Source organism: Leptodactylus fuscus, chromosome 3, assembly GCF_031893055.1.
Source record: "Leptodactylus fuscus isolate aLepFus1 chromosome 3, aLepFus1.hap2, whole genome shotgun sequence".
NCBI classification, from domain to species: Eukaryota; Metazoa; Chordata; class Amphibia; order Anura; family Leptodactylidae; genus Leptodactylus; species Leptodactylus fuscus.
In genome coordinates, this window is record NC_134267.1 from 20527893 (window position 1) to 20549320 (window position 21428).

The 21428-nt window shown below is 46.0% G+C and overlaps 1 protein-coding gene across 2 annotated transcripts; it reads right to left on the reverse strand.

Annotated features, from left to right (window-relative positions):
• Window positions 1–1330: 1330 nt before the first annotated feature.
• EPHX1 (epoxide hydrolase 1) lies at window positions 1331–18540 on the reverse strand. 2 transcript variants are annotated; one of them, XM_075267154.1, is made up of 9 exons: window positions 18458–18540; window positions 14754–14938; window positions 14256–14436; window positions 12658–12885; window positions 11551–11680; window positions 10824–11038; window positions 3226–3334; window positions 2546–2671; window positions 1331–2078 (listed from the first exon to the last, which is right to left on the reverse strand). In XM_075267154.1, exons 2-9 carry the CDS (start codon window positions 14931–14933, stop codon window positions 1877–1879), a joined length of 1371 nt encoding a protein of 456 aa, XP_075123255.1. In that variant the 5' UTR covers window positions 14934–14938; window positions 18458–18540; the 3' UTR covers window positions 1331–1876. The 2 variants fall into 2 exon arrangements, with proteins under 2 accessions (XP_075123255.1, XP_075123256.1); XM_075267155.1 differs by lacking the exon at window positions 18458–18540 and adding an exon at window positions 18332–18354.
• Window positions 18541–21428: the final 2888 nt, after the last annotated feature.

A 21428-nucleotide genomic window follows, 5' to 3' on the forward strand; every position in this document is an offset into this window, starting at 1 on the left:
TGCCTGAGAAAGTCGTGTGAATGAGGTCTTAGTGTCCAACACTGTACAATGCTCCCAGTGGCCTCCCAGACAACTAACAATGCGCCCCAAACACCTAAATTTGTTCCCCGGCTGTCCCCACAGTGTAACTGTGCAATATAGATAACAAACCTCTTACCCATCCCCATTCCACCGGATCTTGTCCTCTTGGGCCCACAGCTTGATGCAGCAGGCCTGCAGATGCCTGAAAGGTGGAGCAGGAAGATGAAGGCTACATGCTTCACCATTATATTCAACTTCTCTGCATCACAATTACTGGTGTAATACTTGCATACTCCTGCGGAGGCACTACAGGGATCTAGAATAGTTCTTGCCAAGATTCTCCACAAATTAAAGCCGATCACATTAGGACTGCAAAACCAGAACATGAATCCTCGGTCTCGAGCTGGAGGTCGTGTTTAATCCAAACACAGAAGATATAGAATATACAGAATTGTGGATATTAGGATTATCTGTTAGATGTTTAGACGTTCCTCTTCATCTTGGCAACGTACCAAGCCGTCAGCTGGGTCACCGATTACATTATAGCGGAATATACCGTATATAGAATTAGCCTGGACTTCTTCCATACATGGTCAGCAGAAGATTCTGCTCTGATGGTGGAAAGTGTCACAGATAAAGTTACTGAACCTTAGAATTTGGGGTTTTCTGCAGGGTTGTACCAATGGGGAGCTCTTGGCATACACTGGCCCCATGGAAACATTACAGTATACTGGCACCCCAGAAATCAGTCCCATTCATTGCTGACTACATTTTGTACTGTAGCTCAGTCTCATATACACAAATGGGGCTGAGCTGCCGATAGCCACAGTGCCAGACAATGAAGTGCAGGACAATTGCAGATGCCAGTCTGGATAATCCCAGATCATAGGGTGTTTTAGTGCCAAGACCCTCAGCGATCAGCTGTGATCGGTGATGAGACCTGGCAGCAAGTGTTAGGTTTCCCTGCAGTGCCTCCACAGGACAAGTGGAGTATTACAACTTACCAACAGAAATCAATATTAAGGTCCTCCAGAGAGACACTTTGTAGCCGACTTTGTAAGTGACCTCCTCTATAAATTCTTCGTGCCTAATCCTTTTTAAAATGGGTATCAGGGCTCGTTCACATCTGCGCCCGGGAATTCGTTTTGCAGGTTTCCGTTTCCTGCACAAAACTGAGCAGGAGACGGAAACCTGCAGGACTCTTTTATACCCATTGGTTGATGAGTACCAGTGCCAAATCATCTATAAAGAAACCTTCCTGCTATGATAAGAAATTTCAGTCACAGGGATAAGAAAGTTCCAGTTTTTATTACTAATATGACGTAGAAATCGATAACTGCGAAAAGATCAAAATCATGAGAAAAAAAAAATCCGCAAAAAAGTACAAATCGTGATAGAAGGCAGAAAGGTCATAAAAATGGAGGAATTTGGGGAAAAAGTGATGCAATTGCAAAAAAGGAATGTACAAGTGATTGATGTAGATTTCCTCCACCACTAGAGGGCGCACTTGTCTATGTAAACTATCACATCCAATATCCACCTGGGCCTGCACTGTATATGGGGGCCAGACGTGGATTTTCACTGTAGATGGGGGCACCATTGATTTAACAGTGCGTGTTCCCTCTATTGCATATGGTTGACGTGTGACTGGTGTGTACGGGACTGTTCACATTCTGCCTAATCCTGGACAGTTGTGCCCATATCTTAAGAATTAAGAAACGTTTCCAATACATCTCTATAAATTTCTACAAAAATATACTGACTTATATATGGTCTACAAGGAGCAGGTGGAGGTTACGTCTCCATATACAGCCCGCAGCCGCGGGGTCTCAGTCGTCGGTTATCGAGGGCGCCGTCACTTCCGCTCCAATTTCCCTACAAACTGCTGTATATCTCTCGCCAGAAGCTCCGGCTCTTCGAAGGCTGCAAAATGGCCGCCCCGAGGCATGTAATTATAGGAGACGATGTTGAGAAACTTCTGCTTGGCCCACAGGAGGGGGCAGTGCACCAACTCATTGGGGAAGGAAGCGATTCCGGTCGGGACCTTGACAGGTAGTCTGCAAGAGGGGAGATTTAAAGGGAATGTGTCAAACAAGAAAAAAAACAAACTCACATTTTTCCATGTCCCTATCTATAAATATTAAAAAACAAACAAACAATAAATGTATTACATTCTGCAATTTTCACTCTGGCCACTAAGCTTAATAGTCTGACTCTAGACAATACTGTAGGGGTTTTTGCAGCAATCACCTCACTTACATCACAGATAGTATTACAATAGAAGATAACACCTCCATAACACCACTGAGCCATCATTATATCACAGCTTATCTCCTCCCCATGTCTAGAAAAGTTCCCATAGACCTCAATGAGTCGGCTCCAGACTATTGCTTCCTATGGCCATGACTGTGCTGTAAAGCAGATCACTAAATGCTGTTAAAGCAGAGGAGGAAAACAAAAAATCCTTTTAAGATGACCCATTCTGTCCCTTTAGATCGCACCAATCCCAGCGCCGGTTACATACTTGTCATGTTTAGCCGTGCCAATCCCTTTTCCCACATTTTCCTTGTAAAACCGCATGGACGTCACAATGGAGCCGGTCAGCCAGTAGATCATGACGTTGGTGAGAAGTTCATCCAAGGTGTATTTTCTGCAAACAACCAAAAACTCAGGATCAATAGAGCCATAACGACAAAAAAAAGGGGCTTGTGTAGTAAACACCCAATATTCCACGCCCTGTCTAACCAAGTCTTCATCACGTGCACTTCGTTCACCCCATGACTTTGCATTACTTGGCAGCAGCCGCCTGACACCGGTTTATTGCTCGCCGGTTTATTTCCCCTTTACCCTCCTTTCAACCATTTCTTGCAACTGTAAAAGTCCGAAGTCCATAAGCGAACGACAAAGAGCGATATCAACATTATGACACGTCTCTTGGCTGATAAGACGAAGGGTGCGAGGGTTACACATATATTACTGTAGTCTGAAGCCCTCCATCCACTAGAGGGCGCTGAGAAGAATAGGTGTCGCATGTTATAGGGCAACGAGCACCGGTAGAAGCCGAGCTATGGAGACTGTAGGCCAAACCACCGACTCGGACTCCTATTTAACCACAACCAAACATTGACTCCTTCATAAATGGCTGACAGACATGGTCAGAAAGAAGCAGTAAATATAGAATTAATAACCCATAACATTACATACTTCTCCAGGCCGCCATCCTCATGATCACGGAAGTTCGGGTCAGTCCATGTAGAAAATTTCTCCAAAAGATAAGCAGCGAGTCCCACGGGAGAGTTGTTTAAGCCACATCCTGAAATAGAGTAGCAGAATTTAAAGGGTTAACAAATATCCCAGTATCAGGGGCAGCCCTGCAGGGGGCGCAGACACTGAAGTGCAAGGAATGTTCTAAGAGGACCAGAACCACCAAATATATGTGCATAGGCTTGTGTACATGAAGTCACCTGATCTCACATGACATCACCACAAGCATCCGGCTAAATAGTAATCTTTAATTAAAGGGATTGTCTGGGGAGTTTAATTTACCTTCATTCTTACAGCATACTGTTTTTGTTGGACCTGGGCGTCCCGGCTTTCTTATGAACGGAACGTGATTGGACCCACCCCGTACCCTCCTCTCCTGTCTATAATAAAGTCAGCCACCACCGCACAGGGAAATTTACCTGGGAGTTCAGGAGTAGGGAGAGTTTGGGGGCTGGGTCCAATCATGTGACCCAGGGGTCAGAAACCCTTGAGTCCATCATGAAGAAGCTGCTGGATGACGTAGAAATGTTTCGGGGGTTTTTTGTAAAAAAGGAGGGGGAGAGGGGGGAGATGCAGCTGCAGTTTCTCACCACCTATGCCAGTGAGACTGCCTGCTGTGAGAGGGGGAGGGAACAATTGTGTGAAGACATTTCATTGTTTCGCAGTATAGCACGCCCACAAAACAAGTGTGGCTACAGCAAACTGTGCCCCATTTTGTAGATAAATTCTGATCGAAACCGACACCCCCACCAGTCAGCTGAGAGCAGCAGCATCAGAGCGTACCGAGCCAAGTACATAGAAATGTGTGCACACAATAACGCAACGTACCAGCAACGTGCGCAGATCGGTCTGATGGAGAACATGTCATATACGGAAACATCTTGTTCGTGACGTTTACGGGAGCAGATTATGAGTAGGCACACACTGCACATTACAGCTCTATATATACCGGCGGCGGCAGCGCTGGCAGCGGGCGAGAGGTTTGGCTTATCGCCCGGATATTTCATTAATAATTGGCTTTAAACAGGAGCAGATGTCGAAAGAGATGAAAGTCTGATCCAGATCCACAAAAGGTGAAAGATCCCATCAATGGTCTGTAGTAGAGATGAGCGAGTACTGTTGGGATCAGCCGATCCGAACAGCACGCTCCATAGAAATGAATGGATGCACCTGGTACTTCCACTTTGACGGCGGCCGGCCGCTTAACCCCCCGCGTGCCGGCTACGTCCATTCATTTCTATGGAGCGTGCTGTTCGGATCGGCTGATCCCAACAGTACTCGCTCATCTCTAGTCTGTAGTCATGTAACGGCTGGTCAGAGGTGGCGCTGGAGTCACCGGACAAGCCATGGCGCCAAATGTTCTAGAATGTTCTTTAAGGGAGTCTTGTGTTGACAAATATTTTTGAAAATTTATCACATTTTTTCTAATATTTTTTTATTTTCTGATTGTAGATTCTTTATTCTATTTCCAGTACATAAGTATAGGGGCGGCCATCTTCTCTGCTCTGTTAACAGCATTTAGTGATCTGCTTTACAGCATAGTCAGAGATAGGCAGCAATAGTCTGGAGCCGACTCATTGAGGTCTATAGGAGAGTTATCTAGACATGCTCAGTGCAGGGCGGGGGGGGGGGGGGGGGAGGATAAGCTGTGATGTCATTTGTCAGTAGTGATGTAATGATGGATCAGTGGTGTTCTCTATAGTGGTGTTCTCCTCTATTGTAAACCTTTCTTCTGCCAAGAAAGACCCCTTCAGAACTAGCAAGTGAGAGTCCATTTTTAGGCTTGATGGTCAGAGTGAAAATTGCAGGGTATAGTACAACAACTCCCAGCCTGCCTTGATACCTGCACTTTGAGCCTAAGACTTATCGGCTCTCCAGCTAAACGTACACAAGAACCTGAGGCCATCGCAACATGCTGGGAGTTGTAGTTTCACAATACCTAAGGAGGAATCAGACTGGTTGCTATAGGCAACTGCTCCATTTTTGCACCAGTTTTGATAAATCTTCCCCGTGGTGCAGAGAAGACGTAGTAAACAGCGAGCGCCACATTTTACACTACACCTCATCCTCGTATAGTGAACATATGTCGCATTAAAATGTCTGCCCACGTAGGACGGTGGAGGTAGGTGGGCCGGAGATAAACGCCAGATAACACGTAGGAAGTTTTACCAATTCCAGCAGGACAGATGGCGGCAGGAGAAGCTACAAATCCAGAGGCACAAAATGTGAGGAAAATATATGTATCCTTCAGTACAAATATTCCCCTCGTATTACAGTAAAACATAAAGATGGGGTATAGCTATGTGATGTAGCTGGTATATATAGTGTAGTATATAGAGGATCTCTCCTGTGCGGTGTAGTATATAGAGGATCTGTCCTGTGCGGTGTAGTATATAGAGGACCTGTCCTGTGCGGTGTAGTATATAGAGGATCTGTCCTGTGCGGTGTAGTATATAGAGGACCTGTCCTGTGCGGTGTAGTATATAGAGGATCTCTCCTGTGCGGTGTAGTATATAGAGGATCTGTCCTGTGTGGTGTAGTATATAGAGGATCTCTCCTGTGCGGTGTAGTATATAGAGGATCTGTCCTGTGCGGTGTAGTATATAGAGGACCTGTCCTGTGCGGTGTAGTATATAGAGGATCTGTCCTGTGCGGTGTAGTATATAGAGGATCTGTCCTGTGCGGTGTAGTATATAGAGGACCTGTCCTGTGCGGTGTAGTATATAGAGGATCTGTCCTGTGCGGTGTAGTATATAGAGGACCTGTCCTGTGCGGTGTAGTATATAGAGGATCTCTCCTGTGCGGTGTAGTATATAGAGGACCTGTCCTGTGCGGTGTAGTATATAGAGGATCTCTCCTGTGCGGTGTAGTATATAGAGGATCTGTCCTGTGTGGTGTAGTATATAGAGGATCTCTCCTGTGCGGTGTAGTATATAGAGGATCTGTCCTGTGCGGTGTAGTATATAGAGGACCTGTCCTGTGCGGTGTAGTATATAGAGGATCTGTCCTGTGCGGTGTAGTATATAGAGGACCTGTCCTGTGCGGTGTAGTATATAGAGGATCTCTCCTGTGCGGTGTAGTATATAGAGGACCTGTCCTGTGCGGTGTAGTATATAGAGGATCTCTCCTGTGCGGTGTAGTATATAGAGGATCTGTCCTGTGTGGTGTAGTATATAGAGGATCTCTCCTGTGCGGTGTAGTATATAGAGGATCTGTCCTGTGCGGTGTAGTATATAGAGGACCTGTCCTGTGCGGTGTAGTATATAGAGGATCTGTCCTGTGTGGTGTAGTATATAGAGGACCTGTCCTGTGTGGTGTAGTATATAGAGGATCTGTCCTGTGTGGTGTAGTATATAGAGGATCTGTCCTGTGTGGTGTAGTATATAGAGGACCTGTCCTGTGTGGTGTAGTATAGAGAGGATCTCTCCTGTGTGGTGTAGTATATAGAGGACCTGTCCTGTGCAGTGTAGTATATAGAGGATCTGCCCTCTCTCCTGTATGGTGTAGTATATAGAGGATCTGTCCTGTGTGGTGTAGTATATAGAGGATCTCTCCTGTGCAGTGTAGTATATAGAGGATCTCTCCTGTGCAGTGTAGTATATAGAGGATCTCTCCTGTGCAGTGTAGTATATAGAGGATCTGTCCTGTGTGGTGTAGTATATACAGGATCTCTCCTGTGTGGTGTAGTATATAGAGGATCTGCTCTCTCTCCTGTATGGTGTAGTATATAGAGGACCTGTCCTGTATGGTATAGTATATAGAGGATCTCTCCTGTGCGGTGTAGTATATAGAGGATCTCTCCTGTGCAGTGTAGTATATAGAGGATCTCTCCTGTGTGGTGTAGTATATAGAGGATCGTATATAGAGGATCTGTCCTGTGTGGTGTAGTATATAGAGGATCTGTCCTGTGTGGTGTAGTATATAGAGGATCTCTCCTGTGTGGTGTAGTATATAGAGGATCTCTCCTGTGTGGTGTAGTATATAGAGGATCTGTCCTGTGTGGTGTAGTATATAGAGGATCTGTCCTGTGTGGTGTAGTATATAGAGGATCTGTCCTGTGTGGTGTAATATATAGAGGATCTGTCCTGTGTGGTGTAGTATATAGAGGATCTCTCCTGTGTGGTGTAGTATATAGAGGACCTGTCCTGTGCGGTGTAGTATATAGAGGATCTCTCCTGTGCGGTGTAGTATATAGAGGATCTGTCCTGTGCGGTGTAGTATATAGAGGATCTGTCCTGTGTGGTGTAGTATATAGAGGATCTGTCCTGTGTGGTGTAGTATATAGAGGATCTCTCCTGTGCGGTGTAGTATATAGAGGATCTGTCCTGTGCGGTGTAGTATATAGAGGATCTCTCCTGTGCGGTGTAGTATATAGAGGATCTGTCCTGTGTGGTGTAGTATATAGAAGATCTGTCCTGTGTGGTGTAGTATATAGAGGATCGTATATAGAGAATCTGTCCTGTGTGGTGTAGTATATAGAGGATCTGTCCTGTGTGGTGTAGTATATAGAGGATCTGTCCTGTGTGGTGTAGTATATAGAGGATCTGTCCTGTGTGGTGTAGTATATAGAGGATCTCTCCTGTGTGGTGTAGTATATAGAGGATCTCTCCTGTGTGGTGTAGTATATAGAGGATCTGTCCTGTGTGGTGTAGTATATAGAGGACCTGTCCTGTGCGGTGTAGTATATAGAGGATCTGTCCTGTGCGGTGTAGTATATAGAGGATCTGTCCTGTGCGGTGTAGTATATAGAGGACCTGTCCTGTGCGGTGTAGTATATAGAGGATCTCTCCTGTGCGGTGTAGTATATAGAGGATCTCTCCTGTGTGGTGTAGTATATAGAGGATCGTATATAGAGGATCTGTCCTGTGTGGTGTAGTATATAGAGGATCTGTCCTGTGTGGTGTAGTATATAGAGGATCTGTCCTGTGTGGTGTAGTATATAGAGGATCTCTCCTGTGTGGTGTAGTATATAGAGGATCTGCCCTCTCTTCTGTATGGTGTAGTATATAGAGGATCTCTCCTGTGTGGTGTAGTATATAGAGGATCTCTCCTGTGCAGTGTAGTATATAGAGGATCTCTCCTGTGCAGTGTAGTATATAGAGGATCTGTCCTGTGTGGTGTAGTATATAGAGGATCTCTCCTGTGTGGTGTAGTATATAGAGGATCTCTCCTGTGTGGTGTAGTATATAGAGGATCTCTCCTGTGTGGTGTAGTATATAGAGGATCTCTCCTGTGTGGTGTAGTATATAGAGGATCTCTCCTGTGTGGTGTAGTATATAGAGGATCTCTCCTGTGTGGTGTAGTATATAGAGGATCTCTCCTGTGTGGTGTAGTATATAGAGGATCTGTCCTGTGTGGTGTAGTATATAGAGGATCTGTCCTGTGTGGTGTAGTATATAGAGGATCTGTCCTGTGTGGTGTAGTATATAGAGGATCTGTCCTGTGTGGTGTAATATATAGAGGATCTGTCCTGTGTGGTGTAGTATATAGAGGATCGTATATAGAGAATCTGTCCTGTGTGGTGTAGTATATAGAGGATCTGTCCTGTGTGGTGTAGTATATAGAGGATCTGTCCTGTGTGGTGTAGTATATAGAGGATCTGTCCTGTGTGGTGTAGTATATAGAGGATCTCTCCTGTGTGGTGTAGTATATAGAGGATCTCTCCTGTGTGGTGTAGTATATAGAGGATCTCTCCTGTGTGGTGTAGTATATAGAGGATCTCTCCTGTGTGGTGTAGTATATAGAGGATCTCTCCTGTGTGGTGTAGTATATAGAGGATCTGTCCTGTGTGGTGTAGTATATAGAGGATCTGTCCTGTGTGGTGTAGTATATAGAGGATCTGTCCTGTGTGGTGTAATATATAGAGGATCTGTCCTGTGTGGTGTAGTATATAGAGGATCTCTCCTGTGTAGTGTAGTATATAGAGGACCTGTCCTGTGCGGTGTAGTATATAGAGGATCTGTCCTGTGTGGTGTAGTATATAGAGGATCTCTCCTGTGCGGTGTAGTATATAGAGGATCTGTCCTGTGCGGTGTAGTATATAGAGGATCTGTCCTGTGTGGTGTAGTATATAGAGGATCTCTCCTGTGCAGTGTAGTATATAGAGGATCTGTCCTGTGTGGTGTAGTATATAGAGGATCTGTCCTGTGTGGTGTAGTATATAGAGGATCTGTCCTGTGTGGTGTAGTATAGAGAGGATCTCTCCTGTGTGGTGTAGTATATAGAGGATCTGTCCTGTGTGGTGTAGTATATAGAGGATCTCTCCTGTGTGGTGTAGTATAGAGAGGATCTCTCCTGTGTGGTGTAATATATAGAGGATCTGTCCTGTGTGGTGTAGTATATAGAGGATCTCTCCTGTGTGGTGTAGTATATAGAGGATCTGTCCTCTCTCCTGTGTGGTGTAGTATATAGAGGATCTGTCCTGTGTGGTGTAGTATATAGAGGATCTGTCCTGTGCGGTGTAGTATATAGAGGATCTGTCCTGTGCGGTGTAGTATATAGAGGATCTCTCCTGTGTGGTGTAGTATAGAGAGGATCTCTCCTGTGTGGTGTAGTATATAGAGGATCTCTCCTGTGTGGTGTAGTATAGAGAGGATCTCTCCTGTGTGGTGTAGTATATAGAGGATCTGTCCTGTGTGGTGTAGTATAGAGAGGATCTGTCCTGTGTGGTGTAGTATATAGAGGATCTGTCCTGTGTGGTGTAGTATAGAGAGGATCTCTCCTGTGTGGTGTAGTATATAGAGGATCTGTCCTGTGTGGTGTAGTATAGAGAGGATCTGTCCTGTGTGGTGTAGTATATAGAGGATCTGTCCTCTCTCCTGTGTGGTGTAGTATATAGAGGATCTGTCCTGTGTGGTGTAGTATATAGAGGATCTGTCCTGTGTAGTATAGAGAGGATCTCTCCTGTGTGGTGTAGTATATAGAGGATCTGTCCTGTGTGGTGTAGTATAGAGAGGATCTCTCCTGTGTGGTGTAGTATATAGAGGATCGTATATAGAGGATCTGTAGTATATAGAGGATCTGTGCTCCATCCATGATGCCAGGCTTTGAGGTTTAATCTATTTTATACCGCCATTATACATTATTAGAACCATAACCAGAAAGTCCTTACATTCATGCAGTGTCTTCTTCCCATAGCGACCCCTGGTGCCATCTCCTCCCCTGGTAAGAGTGCAGGACCAGGTGCCCCTATAAATAACACATAGCCACAGTCTCTGGGCACACAGAGACCCAGGTTTGGGACCCTTTTGGGGCTCATGTATGAAAATCACTTTCCAAAAAGGGGGGTAATGGCTAAAAAGAACCCGTGACTGTCGGCCATTGTATCTGTACAATCGATAACCTTTCTAGCTGCCTTCTTTCTTCTAGTAACAGCGCCACCATTGACTGTGGACCAAGTGTGGTATTGCATCCGAGTCTTATTCAAGTGAATGGGGCCGAGTTGCAATGACAAACACAGCCTGTGAACAAGAGTGGCGCTGTTTACTGGTAGAAAGCAGCCCTTTTTTTTGTCTGTATCCAGTAGGGTGAAACCTCACCTGCAGTGTCGGGCTTGGTGGCCTGGATGTGCATGTAGCCGCTCTCCTTTAGCGTATGGAAGACGACCTTCTTCATAAACGGAAACATCCTCCTTACGTCCTCCTGCGTCAAGCCAAAAAGCCCTGGGAACCACCGACCAAACAATATGGAGAGCAGCACTATCGGACTAGAGGTGGATACGACCGCCATGTTGAGATGCAAACCCTTGACATTGCTAAAGGGGTGCCAATGCATTAAAAGAAAAATAAAAGTAAAAGTTTAAATTTTGAATTTTTAAAATTTAGCATTTTTGAAAAATAATTCAAAGAATTTATCTGACTCAATGCCATTGTTGTCAGCGCTCACCCCATGTGACCGTAAGCAAAGTGTGACATTAGCCTTAAAGGGAAACTCCATCTTTAATCACTACATCATTATGTCTAATCTGTGACAATTAATATCTTTATAGAGGACGCCTGATACAAAGCTCCAAATCCCCTTCAAAAGCATGAAAGTAAATGGATAAATTCTTGCAGCCCATAGTCACCACTAGAGGGAGCCTAGCAGCTTACGACATACTGTGTTACTATAGAGTTTAACATATAGACAGTATGCAGTAAGCTCCTGAGGCCCCCCTAGTGGTGGTTACAGGAAGCCAAAATTTTATCATAAAGTCTATGCAGGGGAATTGTAGTTTTGGACCAAGTCTGATGAAAAATTAGAAAGTAATTTGCAAGTTTTCTTCACCTGGGAGCAAGCTGTGACAGGATTGTGGTAATCATGGATCCCCAGTCTCCTCCCTGTGCGTAGAACTCACGGAAACCCAACCTCTGCATCAACTTGTAAAAGATCCGAGCAGCAGCGACAGAGTCAAATCCTGAAAGAATGTGACATGGGAAACTTTACACATATAACAGGGACCATAGCAAGGCCTATGTGGAGTCCATGAAAGGTGTGGGAACCAAAAGAAAGCAGAGGAATATAAGAAGTTGCAGTCATGGTAAAGTCCAGGAGGTCACAGATAAAGCAAAATGAGCAGGAGAGGGAACAACCAGGAAAGGAAGCCAAAATCAGTTGGAAATCAGGAGAAAACAGGGAAAGTAAAGGGAGTAAATTCTGAGACTATAGAGCCAGAAAACTAATGGAATCACAGGCACATGCTACGGGTCAGAACCAGGTTTAAGTAAGTCAGCTCAGCCCCTGACTGGATGCTGAAGTCCATTCAACCTATGACTAGCTGCAGACCCAAATTCTGACTGAAGGCATAGCAACGTTAACACAACAGCAGAGCTGCACAGAAGAGGAGGACGACTGCAAGGAGGGGAAGTAGGAGCGCAGATTTTTAGATTCCTGATGAGTATCCAGCTTGCTGGCTGCAGATGCAAACAATGGTGATGGGTGATGTGCCCAGATCATGTACACACATCAGCTGCACTGGATCGGACATGCCATAAATCATGTGACCGTTCCATATGGTACATTGAACTCCTGCATGCACAGACAACACAAGCTTATATAGACGCAGGGGTCGGAGGAGCTGGACATGTTGGGATATGAAGAGTTCTGCTGCCTACACTATAATCCTGACCAGCCAAGCAGCATATCTATGTAAACCAATGAGCAGAATATCCTAACGTGAATTGGGGCCGCCCTTCAGATTGGGATAGGTACCTGCTATACCTACCTGATCAAAGCGCTGATCTCCAGGGTGCACAATATGATCAGCCAGGAAAAAAAAAAAAAAAAAAAAAACACGTCAGGTTTCAACTTCCCCAGCAGTAGATGTCTCATGGTGGTGAGGAAAGAAGGCTTGAGCGTCCCTACAGACATAACATGGCCTCCTATAGACTGTACCTTGCTTGCAGGAAGCTTCTGAGAACCCATATCCAGGTATGGATGGGCAGACAACCTCAAAGATGTGCTCATCGCTGAGACCGTGGCTGGTGGGATCCGTCAGGAGGGGGATGATCTTGTAGAATTCGAAAAATGACCCGGGCCAGCCGTGAACCATGATGATGGGCTTGGCTTTTCGGCCTGCAGGAAGGTTCTTCGGCTTTACATGGACAAAATGGATATCGATGCCTGGAGGAGACACAAAGAACGTCAGGTGTGAGTAACATCCGACCCCCGGTCAGTACAAAGTGAGGCCCGAAAGTGAAGGGACAAAAATAAGGGTGAGAAAAGCCAACAGTACTCCTTCATATTCTGATAACTGAGGGTCTGATCTCTGGAAGGGACATAAAAACTGGGAGACGCCCATTACTACTGTACAGAAACTCTGAGAAGGAGAAGCAGCACTTAAAGGGGTTCTCCATTTTGGACAATCCCTACTGGTTAGAAATACTGTGATCAGTTAGAATCTGAGGGGAAACCTGGCAGTAGCGTTCAATGTTCCTGCAGCGCCTCCACAGGAGAAACTAAGCATTACACAATGTCCTTTCACATCAATGAGCTGTCTGTGTAATGTAGGACAGGTCAGGTCCTCCAGAGCGAGAGACACTCATTATAACCGTTTCCAGACTAGACAACCCCTTTAGACAGAAGTTCTCACAGATTTCAACAGGGTTGGATGACTGCTAAAGTTTATGGCAGAAAGGTCTGGCAATGACTTATTTTCCGCTCCCCATCCGATTGGGAGAATACACTGTGCGCCCGATGCTTACGGCCTCCTCGGCTGTTGTACCCCCTTCAATTAGTAGGTGATGGTACATTCTAGTTAATGAGGTGAAGGCCCCTTTAAGATCAGGCGGCCATCTATCTACTACTATGGACTCCCCTTCGATTTTCCAGAGAGATAAAAGTGACAAATATACACATCAAAGGCGGTGACAGGAGACGTGAACGGATCATCTTAATTAATTCTGCTCCATTTCCAGGAGTCGGCCCTTCTCTAATTCTGGGAGAATCAGATTTAATTAAAAAGCCACACATTTCCCAGGTGTAATATTCCCGCCGGACCCGGGTAAGAAACTAGGGCAGAAATGACAGATAATTATGGAGCCGATGACTCCGCACTCATTAACCGCGGCGTGGAAGACGAGCAGAGATAATGGATGTATCGTCAGGAACCATTTATGGGGATGGACCTGTTATTTTTTGCAAAAATTGACATTGCAACTCCAGGATTCTGCAATGTGGCCCTCCAACAACTATGTGGTGCTGTGACTACTCCACTTAATGGAGGACACATGGGCCATCGATCTACGGCACATGATCCACCTAGACCAACGATGGACAAAGAGGAGGTTAGCCATAAAACGGGCACAGAACCCCCTGCCGATACATAGGGTACGGTGTCGGGTCTTGGTTTATAGGTTGTTAGTGCTGACATGACTTCTAGAGGTCAGTAAACAAGGATCAACCGGGGGCCACCAACTGCTACATAGGTTATCCTATGAGGTAGATGAAGATTAACCAACCCTAAAAAGGGACAACCCATGAAGAGCCTGTACCTTCAATTTTGGTCTTGAAGTGCGGGTACTGATTGAGGATTTCCAGTTGCTTCTCCCAGTTAAACCCTTCCTTCCAGTAAGACACCACTTTCCGGAGATGTTTGGAGTTGAAGCCATAGTTAAAGCGGCTGCCCTCAAGAGGCTCCGAGTAGCGGGTCTCATCGATGCGACGGAACAGATCCTAGAAAGATACCGATTCATTTCGTAAACCAACTTCCTCTGATACAGAGCTCCAAATCCCCTGCATAGACAGTGTTAAAGGGCTTGTCCAGGATTTGGAGCAAATTCAGGGGTGGGTGTAAGACAAAATAGTCACATAAGCTTGTCCACTTCCACGAGTACTGTATAATGGAGACCCCTGAGTTTCCTATAACTGCTGGACAATCCCTTTAAATTGTAAACTTCTGTCTGCCTGTCACAGCCACTAGAGGGAGCTCAGGAGATTACAATATACTGTGGAGCCTGAGCTCCCCCTACAGGTAGGCAGAACAGTCTTACCTTCAATTCTTCTTCAGAAGTTTCAATTTTGAAAGGGCGAATTTCCTCATTCTTGTCATCTTGCCTCGTGCCGGGGCCCCACCAGCCGTCTCCCATAGGCAAGGTGTCATCTTTTCCTCCACGCAGAAATCGGTAAAGGAGCGCCCCGACTACGAGGGCGACCAGGATCTCGCAGAGCATTATTCCTGTAAAATAAAGGACCCGGTGAGCATGTGCCGGTAAAGATGGTGCTCCAGCGGCCTGCTACAAGACTGAGATTTATGCAAGGTGGACACACAGACAAAGTAAGTCTCAAGCCCAAGGAAGAGGGAAGTTCCTTAGGCCTCCACATACTCCTCCTCCTCTTGGACCTCCTTGCTTTTGCAGAACCGGTACCGGATAATAGTCTAAGACTCGGCGACTGCCAAGATAAACATTACTGATCCGCCGAATCCTTCCAAATTATTACTAATAAATTTTCTGCATTAACCCTTGTGCGTGTGATTTGCATACCCCCGTAACATACTCTGCACCCTGCGCCTCACAATGCCATCAATGGAGGTGGCGAATATAACATGTCCTCTCCATAGGCCCACAATTTATAGAAAACCCCTTTGGGTTCCAACAACCCAGTCAAAAGGGCAACTTTATTTACCCCCTTTAAGGTATATGGATGCCATATAGCAATGTAAGGTCAGGTGCACTCATGCGATACAATGGCGGCCATTCATTGCAATATGGGGTATGTAATACTACATTACATGTATGGACGGCTGCGTAAGATATGGTCACATGACAGAGCGGGAATATCTTCATGGGACAAACCCTTTGAAATTCGGTCCTGCTCCCTGGATCCTCAAAGGTTTGTGTTCTGGATGACATCACATGAATGCGGCAGCCAATCACAAGTGACATTTCTTACATAGTAATATACCATTGTCTGGCAGTCACGTGATGTCATTAAGGATGACATCATCACTGTGGGACAAGAATATCTTTTTGATCGGGGGACTAGGGCTAGATCTTAAGGATGAGGCGGAAATCAGTCTGCGTGAGATTCCCGCTAAAAATCATCTTTACATGTGAAGACGCAATATATATAAAGAAATGGCCGAACTCCCGCATCAAACGCATCAGGACTTGTGACCCGTAGTAAGCAATCAGAATTTAGGTTTCACTTTCTATGCAGCCGCGTACAATGAGATGTGATTGGTTACCATGGTTCACTTGTAATCCGCTCCACTAATAGTATAAGACCATTTTATAACCGGCTAATGCCTTAAAGGCAAAGGATTGCACAAAACGTGGCGGTTTCCATCCAACTACGGCATCACACCTGTTCACAGGTCACTTGTGGTACTGCAGCTCGGTCACATCCACGTCACGTAATCCATAGACAAGTACAAGAGACTCGGTCTGTTCCCCGAGACAGTTTTGGGAGACCCTCTATGGTGTCAGTCTCTGCTCTCCTTAAAGGACCTTCCCAATAAGCCACCGTGTTGTAGCGTCGCCCTTTGAGACTGGCTCTGCCGCCAGTTCACCTCTGTCCTTCAAAGGACTTGGACTTCGTTCAATGACCCGGGCACGTTTATAGATAAAGTCTATATAGGAACAGAAGGATCCTTGACTGCAGCGGCCATGGATAACTTTGTATCTGAGGATGTTACTTGTTTCCTTCGCACATTGTTACGCCGCAGTCCTTGCCGGCGACTCCTTTACATACAGTACAAGGAGCTATTGAGACCCACTAAGGGGGGGGGGGGGGGACCTCAAAGTCAATGTAATGCTTCACTCCCCAACATTAAGGGAGCATTCACACAGCGCCCTGGGAGCGCTAAGTATGCGCAGGTAAAAAACATAAAAAGCATCAAAAACACAAAACTTTTTTGGTATAGTTTTAACTGCACAGTGTGAACACATCCTAATGCATAGATGGCCGTCACTGGCACCTTCTATATACTCCACAACACTTAAAGGGGAACTCCAGCCACAAAATACCCTCTTTCTATAGGATAGGGGATAACTTGCTGATCGGTGGGGCTGACCATTGGGAACCCACCCATCGTGAAAACATTTGAAGTGTCACCGCTGCCAGGGGTAGGGGAGCGCTGGACTTCAGCCATCTCCAGGGGTCTTATTGAATGGAGTTGCGGTTTGGATTTCCATCTTACCATGCCATGTAACCCCCAAGTTCTTGAGATCAGTGGGGGTCCTGCAGTCGGACCCCCACCAATTATCCCGTGGATAGGGGGTAACTTTTGACCTGATTACCTCTTTAAGGATAGCTGACTTTATTTCCAGATAGAAGTCTTACCCCCGCCCCAAATATACTGAGCAACCCTGGGAACATGGCCGTGCCTGCCGGAGCAGGTTTGCAGGGAAGGGAACTCAACACAGGCAAATAAATCCATTCTTAAAGGGAATACGTCCTCAGAAAATAACCCATTGTTTAAACCAGGCTTCCGTGTTAAATTTATTTTAAGAATTTATGAATCATCCAATTCTCAATCTGGCTACTATGCCTAATAATACCATATCAGAGCTGTGGGGTCTGGCAGTCGGGGGCCCCTGCTGATCAGCTGTTCTGGGACAGTGAGGCTACCATTAATGTTAATACGCCGGAGGACGCCCCAGTCACTTGCCATACGATGAGTAGCAGCAGATTTAGTTACTGGAGCGGTGTCCATTGAAGTCTACAGGGCTCCCCGCAGGCCTAATATTGATGCCCCCCTTCCCCAGGCTGCAATCCAAAATCTCTGCAGCCTGGCTTATCTTCAATGTGAACATGACCTGAGCACAGGACAATGATCCCGGGTAAGGAGGAGACAAAACACAGACAAAGCTCTAGAAACCCCTCACATTTCACTGATGGGCGAAGGGTTAAACTTTCAGCTAATTTTAGAAGTTTCTGGTCCCAAACCAAGGATCAGCTAATATACACAAGGTGACCGGATTATACCGCACTGTAATGAAGTGACCCCATGTCATGGCGTGTCCAAAGACCCTAAAAGAAGGCGAAATATAGTAGATACAGGAGACTCCAAACTGTGCTGAAGAACTACAACTCCCAGCATAATCCATCATTGGACTGTTATAGCGGCCACTAGAGGGCGCTCACTGTATACACCTCCCACTGGGCTCCATTGACCATATGTCCTGGCCTATAGAAAGGGTCTCATTATAAAAAATAAATAACACAATATGTAAATTAATGAGTTTTGGTCACTTCGCCTCCAATAAAAAGTGATCAAAAAGTTGCACATACAAGAAAATAGTACCAAGAAAAACTTGATCTGCAAAAAAATGAGAGTAATTAAAGGTAAAAACATAATTAAACCGATATAAATAAGGAATTACCGCAATCACATGGACCCACCGGAGAGTGCAGAGTGAATGTAATAAACATTACACGTACCCCACCGATATGCATCTTGCACTATACAGATCTCTGCACTTCTATAAAGTATAGCTGGCACCTATATACTGTATATATCATGGTATACAGAGAAGTAGAAGACCACTATCTGCAACAAGACATCCGACTACTGTGGCGGGATAGAAGAATCACATTCTCCTGGGCTGTCACCCTCACCCTGTACCTGATAGTAAGTCACCAGCCTGCTACTGATCGGAGTCTGCAAGTTTAACATGCAGATCGCAGTGTACAATGTGCAGAGGGGACAAGGATACAGGACATGCGGCTGATGGGTGGTGTAGTCAGTCACCTGTATGAGCAGGGTCCTCCCCGGGATCAGCAGGCAGGTAGATCCCCAGCGATCCAGCAGCGAGCACAGATCACTGCTCTATAACCCAGTGCAGACAGCGCGCTAGGGGCGGGCAGGCGCGGGGCATGTCGGGACTTGTAGTCCGGGGAGGGTCACGTGTCTGTGTGCAAAGGTCCTGGATACAAAGCAGTGCGGAGGGGGCGGAGCCAAGGGGAGCAGCAGAGGGGACTCAGTCATGTGGCTTCTCAGCAACTACAAGTCCCAGCATAGCCTGGAGGTTGTAGGTACAGCAGCAGTGTCACAGCCTCTGATGAATACTTACTGCAGGTCAATGGGTGATGGTCAGGATTGTCGGGTTGTCAGCCTCTAGATATGCACAAGCATCTTCTCACTCATTGACTGCAAAAACAGAGAAGTGGACTGCCCCTTTAAAAGATATAATTCTGTGTGGCTGCAGCCACCACTAGGGGGAGTCACTGTAGAGTGGGATTTAAAGGGATCCTATCACTCAGACATGATTTTTTCTAAGTATAGCTCACTGTATAGTGTGATATAATGGGGTTCCGTGTATATTCAGGCTAGTATGGAGTGATCTCCCCCTAGTGGTGACGGCAGGCAGGTTTTTTCAGATAACTACAGTATTACCAGAGGATTTGGAGCAAGGTATCGGTTAGCTGTGTGTGAACAGGTCATGAATGTTTTACTATGAAATCCTCGTAGGCAGCGGTATCACATAGCTGAGGCGGTGCCATTGTGTGCCCGGAGTGTACCCGCTGCTGTTATCTGCAGGGGGAAGGTTGTGATACCCTACATAGACCAGCCTGACATGGACTCAGAGCGGGGGAGTCAGGAACTCACACTGGGTAGTGGCACACCAAAGAAGACTTAGATACACTGCTGAGCAGACTGTATCACACATGGTAGGAATAGATACAGCAATGTATCAAACAGAATCACACATGATGGATTTAGATACACGGCTGATCAGACTCTATCACACATTATAGGATTAGATACACAGGCTCAGCCTCACACTGCCCTGTGCTAGAGTCCATGCGTCTCATTAGAGCGCAGGGTGGGTCTGGGGGGGGGGGAGGCCGCACATTTCCTCTGCCCTGGCACCAGGTTTTGTGTTGGTTGGCAGTATAATACACCCCACTGCCATATCTCCCCTGCCAGGCGCTTTATTGTCTGGGTGTAGTCACCGGCTCCCGGGCTGTCACCTAACAACACGTCTACTCCACACAATACTCCTCACGTGAGCAGCGTGTTCTGACCAGACAAGACGGCCGCTTCTCCAAGACACAACCAGGCTTTACAGAGTTAATTCTGATTGTCCAGAAGTCATAGCACAAGGCGCAGTCCCTTTATTGTAAAGCAAATCTAAGTGTCATAGGGTGTGGAGACTTTTGTAACCACTTTATATTGCTCCGGTGCATCTAAAATGAAAATACAAACAACTTTGCAAATAATCCTCATTAAAAATTCTTGAACATTTTGGATATTCAGCTCTTATACATAACTATGTGTCACCATGATAACAGACTACAAAACGAAACCTTTGTAGTCTGATCCTGTAGTCGTGTTTCTACCTACCTATCAATATACCTTATCAATCTACCCTTGTCTTCTCAATATCCAGGTACAGTGACAATCTATATCCCTACCCTTAAGGTCTCTCTAATGGGATTGTCCATAAGCATGGAGACACATAGGCCCGCACAGGAGCTGTATACACAAAACACAGTGTTACATTTATCATGGAGACTATTCAGTCAGTTGCTTTTTCCCACTTAAGATGCATTGGAGCAATTTATAAAATGTTGCAAAAGTCTACACGCCCCCGAATCTACTTTCGGATTGTTTCCATTTACTATTAAAGTGCTGAGAATCTGCTTAATCCTCTTCTTCGTATCAGATTTTGGCAGCAGGTCCGAGCCCTGAGAAGGTGTCACTTGTCACTTATCTCTCCCCCCCCCCCCCCCCCATCATCAAATTGCTAAAATCCAGGTGCCGGGGTCAGATTTTCTCTCCAGGTCCCATTGTTGGAGTAATGAAAAGCAGCAGCTTCTCGGTTACAGGAGGGTCAGATTATAGAAACTCTCCGGAATGTAACCCCAGAGGACGCGGCGGCAGATTACACGCACCTTCAGTGCCGCAAATGGACTGTTGTGTGGGAAACGTGAAACCGACACCGGCGAATTCCGGAGAGGTTATGAGCTGGCAGGCGGTGAATAGAGGCTGTGAAATCAATCGGGGCGGCCGCCGAGAGTCGCCTCTTCCCATAGATCCAACACACTGGTCCACCTATGGAGATTATCATGGACGCCAGGGAGGCGGATGAGACCTAAGAGAGCGCTGTACAAATTGCATAAGTATACATACACACATAGAGATCTATAGGTATATGTGCCATCAGAGTAGCTCAGACCCATCAAGGACTGGACCCCACACGATGCCTTCAGGTGTCCTGTATCATCTGGTACCAAGAAATCAGGAGCAGGTCCTGTAAGTTGTAAGTTATGGAGCAGTTACCTCCTTGATCATTGTGAAGCTCCTGTACGGGAGCCATTAGGAGGTGTCACTGCCACGAATGGGGGGGGTACTTAGTCTGTATAATATTTAGGTAGGTAGTATATATCATGGTAACCTATGCATGAGGCCAGGACATTGCCCAGACCATCACACGGCCTCTTCTAATAGCGCCCCCGGGTGGCATCTGATCCCAAGGTAAGTGATACATACGCAGCCTGGAGTCCACATGGTGTAACACCCGATCTATCAGACCTGGCACCGTGGTCCAATGGTGGATCAGTGACCAGTCTGTGACACTGCCGTGCCCTCTGTCTAATCCCACCGACCATAGGCAGCAGTTTGCTTTCTAATAGTTCATCAATGAGATCTGACCAGGCAGGCTAGCCTTGACTTCCCAATGTGTACCACCAATCCTTCAGCCCCCATCATCAATTCA